Source organism: Daktulosphaira vitifoliae, unplaced genomic scaffold, assembly GCF_025091365.1.
Source record: "Daktulosphaira vitifoliae isolate Bord-2020 unplaced genomic scaffold, ASM2509136v1 Scaffold_1, whole genome shotgun sequence".
Classification (NCBI taxonomy): domain Eukaryota; kingdom Metazoa; phylum Arthropoda; class Insecta; order Hemiptera; family Phylloxeridae; genus Daktulosphaira; species Daktulosphaira vitifoliae.
In genome coordinates, this window is record NW_026099572.1 from 31,582,757 (window position 1) to 31,589,823 (window position 7,067).

Below are 7,067 nucleotides of genomic sequence, written 5' to 3' on the forward strand. Positions count from 1 at the left end.
AAAAGGTCTATTTTAAGTTGAAATAAAAAAAATTATAAGATAACATTTCATTTTAGTAACTATTACTTTGTTCCGCTTGAAGGCAATTATATTTCGTACATATAAATGATAAGCTTGTAGATACAATGGCGGAGGAGTTGACGATTTACTTAGTGTGAATGGGGCTTGATTTTTACCATTAGCGGAATCAAGTTTCTTTAAGCACATTCCTGTAAATCATAGTTAAAACATATTGTTAATAAACATGAATGAAGAGCATACTAGAAAGTTCTGTTTAATAGTTACTCACCATTTTCTCGTATCGTTTCTTGTTCACCAGAAATACAAATGATATTTTTTTTGTAATAATTATCCTTAGTCAATGACTCAGCTAATTTCACCAACACGTCCGGTCCATAATCGCCAATGGCTATTTCGATTACTAGAAAAAAATAAGATAGAACAATTAGTTATAGCAAATTTTAATATTATAATCCTTTTAAGTAAATTTATCTATATAAAAAAAAAAATGCCAATTTGAACAATTGGAACAATTTAATTTCAAATCAAATTTTATTAAGAATGACTTCAATACATATGAACCAACTATTAATTTATACTAAATAACTAATAAGATAAATAAAATTATAATTACAAAAGTCGGCTGGATTGTGATATGGTGGACATATAATAGCTCGCTCTGCAAAGTATGGTATTACAAAGCTTGGAGGACCTTGAAAAATACATCGACCTGCAGATAGCGTATAAACTTGATCAAATTTTTCAAATAATAAAGCACTGGGCTGATGTAATGTGCATATCATAGTACGTCCTTGGTTGTGTGCTAAATCAACCATCAAAGAAACAAATTGACTGCATGATAGACTGTCTAAACCACTAGAAAAATGAACTAATAATTAAGAAACGTTAAGTAAATGAATAATAGGATTAAATATAAGAGTCATTGAAGTTAATACTTTTTAATTGAATAATAATTATTATTCAAGTTTAATTTGATTATAATCAGCCTTATACTATATTAAGAAATAAATATAAATATTAAAACTTATTCTAAATAATATTTTGAATTAATTCAAGATATTTTGAATACAATTATGTGAATACAAAGAGTTTACTAGCCAAATTAATTATGTAAAACAATGACATAGTTATAAAATAAAGATATGCGCAGTAAAAAAAAAAAAGGATTTATACAAAATAAATTATAAATAACATCTAAATACAGAATGGAAACAAGTTTTTATTAGAAAATGTAATTTTTATTTTTACCTATTAATAAATATATCGTGTAACAAGACAATAAATAAAGAACGTATAAAAAATTAGATTTTAAAATCGATACACTATATCGATAACTATATCATTTAAAATTTGACATTTTTATACACCTAAAAATCTATATTATTGAACTTAGTCAGTTATCTGAAGTTAAAAAAATGAGTTAACGGTAGTGAAATAATAAAGAAGTAGTATATTTTTAAGACTAAATATATATATATATATTTAATTATAAGATAGTATTTTTTTTGAGCAATTTGTATAACAAATTTTTCTCCACTAAAATGATAAAATATTATCAAGGGATGGGTAACACCGCAATACAACCTTTTCAAAATGATCATATACCTAACTTCTTTTTACATTATTTCCTCATAATGTATAGTATTTCAAATCAACCTAACAAAGAAACAATACTTATAATAAGTAATTGTATTACTTACCTACAAGAACTAGAAATGATAAATAACAAAATACAAAATTAAATGCATAGACTAAAGGGACTGTTAGCTGACATAAAAAAATGTTTTTAAATCAAGGTCAGAACAATATTTGATATGACATTATGATAAGAGTCTTAACTTTTAGTATTTCCTATTTGACTCAGCATAATGTAAAGAGAGCATCATGTATTATGTCACGCCGGAAGTAATTGTACTTAAACCACTATATTACAGATTAACATATCAGTGAAAAAATTGCACAAATTTAACAATAAAAAGAAATTCAATGTAACATAATATTTATAAATAGTAAAATTATAATTAAATTCAGATACTTAACAAACTCTACATATATATATAAGGCCAGTCAACGCAGGAGTAATTTTGGCGAATAGCGGAAAAAATTCCCAACCAAATTTTTTTTTTTAAAAAGTTAAATTAAGATATGTATAATGACATGCTAAAAGTCCTCATTGATTGGAATTGAGCTTTTTTTTTTACAGCCTCGCAAAAGTTAAAAAATATGAGCTTTTTTAATTTTCTCAAAAAATATTTAACTTCCAAAAAAAAGTTTCGTACAAAAGTTGTTTAAAGGACAATTCTAAACAAAAAAGTATCTTATATTTTTTCATTGAAACAAATATTTTTCGAGTTATATTACATTTAATATGAGTAGTAAAATTTATTTTCCATTTTTTTCATTTTACGGTTACTTTTTATCATGCTATACTTACATTAGACACAATGTTATAAATGCATATGTGTATATGTGTGAGTTTATTTATTTATAATATCATTAAAGTGTAGTGTATATTNGTGTGAGTTAATTTATTTATAATATCATTAAAGTGTAGTGTATATTAAGATACAACCGATAGAATAGGTAATTGATTTGACGCTATATTGTTTAAACCCAATTAAACGCTAAATTGTACATTCCGATTCTTCTTCTTTCCTCATAACATGACTAAACCATCTAAGTCTATATTCTCTCATCTTATCCACGATTGACACTACACTTATACTTCCTCTTATATGCTCGTAAAACGGCCTTTAGTCAGGTGCTGGAGCTGGTAAAAATTGTGGCTGCCGAAAAACAGGGCTTAAATGTTCTATTATATGTGAACATTGCAAAGGTCAATGGCGTACAAATTCAATAGAAATAAATATTGAAGACTAAGAAGATTGTACTTTTGTTGAAGATATATTCTATCAAAATTTAGAATGGGAAAATGAATAAGAAAATGGAAAAAAATTCTGTTTCATACATTTGTCAAATAACTTTATAGAGGAGAAATTCTCCATCGATTACATACTTTGCACTAGTAATGCATATAATTTGTATTTAGGATATAAATAAGGAAATAGTAGATCATGTAGCTTTTGTAATGATACATAAAAATTTTAAAATTAAACACTATCTACAGATTTGCATCAAATCTGATCAAAATTTTATAATAGTTATAATATAATAAATGTAAATGTTGATACTCGAATTTTTTTTTGGAAATTACGATTCAATCATATGTTAAACAGTAGGCTTATGAAATATTAAATAACTTTAATTTTAGAGTAATTTTAATAGTATAAATGAGTTAAGCAGTTCAAACAATAACAATTGTTTACGTAGCAATTACTAATACTACACATTAATATTTATGTGTAGACAATTAAAAATTAGTAAACTTAGAATAAAAATTGTGGATAGTTGCACCTTCTCAACTACCTAGTTAATTATTACATTTACACGGTTTTTGAGCAGTAAAATATTTAAATACTACTTAATTATAAATAACCTTAATTATACGTAATTGAGTTAATAAAATCAATCTTTTTCAATAAATATTTACCCTTAGAAATTCTATAGAAAAAAGTTTTTAAGAGAAAAATAATACAAAAATTGGAAGATTTCTATTTTCGTGTTATTATTATAATATCACACTATAAGTTTTATATTAGAAATTCAAAAAATATAACGACTTTTAAAGGAATTTTTTTTTTAAATTTAAAAAAATACAACTAAGAAAGTTTTGAAAAAGAAATTATTTAATAATAATATTATTAAGCATTACTAATAGTTCAATATTAATTTTTTTTGATTATTTGAAATTAAAAATTATAGAAATACTTACGTTGTAGGTTCATCAAGAAATATAATCGACGGATTGGTAATAAGTTCCAATGCGATAGAGAGTCTTTTTTTCTGGCCACCAGAAAGCCTTTTTGTGATAGTGTCTCCATGAACTGATAGACCCAACGCATCAAGCAAGTCCTCAACTTGTCTGATTTTGGACAGTGTTGATCTTTCTGGCGGTAGTTTGAGGTGTGAAGCCACAATCATTGATTCTCTGACAGTCAATAAATCACGAACATAGTCATCTTGCTGTATGTAACAACTAATTTTTGACATACATTTATGATCTCTTGATATATTATTTAAGTACACTGAACCACCACTACCCGTTACTCTGTAATCAATTATAAAATATTTTATTCATTTTGATAATTTCACATTTGTTACTAATATTTTTACAAGATAATAAATAACTTAAGATATTTAAAACGAAATTAATACCTATTAAAATACAGTAGAATGTACCATCACTTTTGGCTGATATTGGTTATAACTATAGAATGGACATTTGATTATAAAGATCTTTAAAATATTACACTTATATACATTAAAAAAATCTCAAAATATGCTCATATTTCCCTAAAACCCTAATATATAACAGAGAAGTAATAAAAGTTTTATTTATAAAAGTATTATTAGCTCTTTCTGAAAGTCAGGCTTTTAATAGTTCCAGTTTTATTCTAAAATTTTCTTGAACAAATTTAAGAAAATGAAATCAATTTTTTCAACTCAAAGTTAATCTCCGCTAAAACATTTAGTATAATTTACGTTTATGGTGCAAAACAAACTTAATAATTATCATTTAAAGTTGAAAAATGGTAATTTCGTTAATTGCTTAACTGAAATTATACAATTAGTGTTATTATATCATAAGTAATCTAGATTCATTAGATATTAAAATATCTTAAATAATACTATCCAATTGATAGTTTAAAAATTAAATTAATCTAAATAAAAAATACAGCACATCACTGAAAAAAATTTATATATATGTATATAAACAAAAGAAAATTTGATTAAATAAAAAAAGTTGGGTTCTCATTGGCCAATTTAATCATACGGAGAAGCGAACGATTAGTCGTATGACTGGTGGGAAAATAAAAAGGAAGAGAAAATGGATATAATAGATCAATATCCATATATTATATGATTTACAAATATAATAGATTTTAATAAAAAAATTAATATTTATAAAAAATATAAATGGATCATATAAAAATCAGTATTAAGATACACCATTTTTCATAAACAAGATTATGGTACATTTAAATTCCCTGAATTAAATACGTTTTTTTTTTTAAATAGCATAATCACTAAACTTTTCTTACATCAATGGAAAAAAGTAAGAAGACATTTTTATATTTACGTTTTCTTCAAATAAGTAAAATAATTGTTTTATAAAAAATAATATAAATATTAATATAATTTTAAAAGTTAATATTCGAGCTTTCATGCTCATTTTTAACTATAACTAGTTATGAAAAATAACTTTTATAAATATTGTACTGTAGTCGTTATTTTTCTATAAAATCATTTTAACAGTTACAGAAATATGTGATATTTTATAGCTTTGTTTCACTTTAGGTCAACCGTGAAGTTTTCACTTATTTTCTGAAAATTTAATAATTACGATGTCTGTCAAATAACCCACTCATAGAAATTGAACATTAATAATATTTCATTATTTACCACTTGTTATTAAAAATTAAAATACAGTAAAAATTTTGTTGAAAACATTTACTTACGAATATCCAGCAAGAACATTGAGAAGTGTACTTTTACCACCACCCGATGGTCCCATGATTGCCGTAAGTTCACCTGATCGAAAGTTGCCATTGATTCCATGCAAAATATCTTTCTTAACTGCGAACAAAAATACATAAAAATTGAAACAAAAGATAGTAGTCAGAAAGAACTGGTAGTTCAGTTGAATTACGGCATATGCGAGACAAATAAAAATGTTATCACTGTCAGACAATCACTATCAAAAGAAACACTTCGATGAAAATCTATAGATAGTGTTTAATTTTAAGAAATTTTTAGATTATTTTAAAAGCAAAAATAACTCATATTTTTTGTTCTACTTCGATTGCCATTTTCACACAGAAAATGGTTCGTTGGTAAATTTTAGCTTCGATGCGAAGCTGAGAAACTCTTTTTTTTTTTAACTTCTGATACATAATATAAGCTTTATTTTAGCATATATTTAAAAGACGCAGATTTACCAGACATTATCCAAAAAGCTAAGTTCTACTTTTTATACAAATTTTCAAGTTTTCAATAATTCAAGCTTTTCTTAATTTTGAAGAGGCAAAATAATCAAAGTATAAATTTTACTTGATGTAAGTTAAATTCATGTAAATTTTATATTTATTGGCAGACTTAATACTATGGCAAACCTTTATAAGGCATTTTAAAATAAACAAAAAATATAAAATTTGAACACAAAAATAGCATGTTTTTCAACTATGGCAGCCGTTTGCACATAGAAAATAAGTCGTCGGGACATATTTTTTTTGAATAATTTATGGTATATAACATAAGNGATAAGTTGTCGGGACATATTTTTTTTGAATAATTTATGGTATATAACATAAGTTTTAATTTGACATATGTTTTAAGAACACAGTATTTCGGAAACATTTATAAAATTTAAGTTGAAAAAGTTGAGTTTTGTAAAAAAAATTGCTATTTTGAATTCCCTCTTATGGGCAGGTAAAGGGTCAGATTTTCAAAAATATTATATCAAATAAAAGGAAATTACTGAAGGTTTTAGTATAAAAAAATTATTTTGATTTGTTCATTTTTCAATAAGTTATGGCAATTTTTAGAAAAAAAATTGAAAAAAATTTCAAAATTTACTGATTTTAAAAATCTTAATTTTTTGGGAATTTTCACCATTTACGGGACCTAGGGGAAAATGTTCAATTTTTGAGGGTAATGTCTTCAACTAGATACGATTTGTGATCTTTTGATGTATTGTTGAGAAAAATCGGTCCAGTGATAGCTGAGAAAAAGTGGTAACAGACACAAAAAAAAAAACACATAATGGTAAAATTAATACCTTCTTAACTTCGCATCGAAGTTAAAAGTCATGTATCGATGACTATAGAGGTAAAAGAGATTATAAACTAGGTGTTTGTCAATTTTTTATTATAGCTAAAATTTCACGTGTAATACATGAAATAGATATTAAAAAAAATCTTTCTAAT

The 7,067-nt window shown here is 24.7% G+C and overlaps 1 protein-coding gene across 1 annotated transcript in view; it reads right to left on the reverse strand.

Moving 5' to 3' along the window:
* LOC126894060 (ATP-binding cassette sub-family G member 1) overlaps nt 1-5,739 on the reverse strand; it is a 9,888-nt gene extending 4,149 nt beyond the window's left edge. The window contains exons 1-5 of the mRNA XM_050664722.1: nt 5,601-5,739; nt 3,854-4,189; nt 635-876; nt 290-421; nt 67-209 (exon numbers count right to left, since the gene is read on the reverse strand). Of these exons, the coding sequence (XP_050520679.1) occupies nt 67-209; nt 290-421; nt 635-876; nt 3,854-4,189; nt 5,601-5,656 (909 nt within the window). The 5' untranslated portion in view covers nt 5,657-5,739. The remainder of the gene's footprint in view (nt 1-66; nt 210-289; nt 422-634; nt 877-3,853; nt 4,190-5,600) is intronic.
* Nucleotides 5,740-7,067: the final 1,328 nt, after the last annotated feature.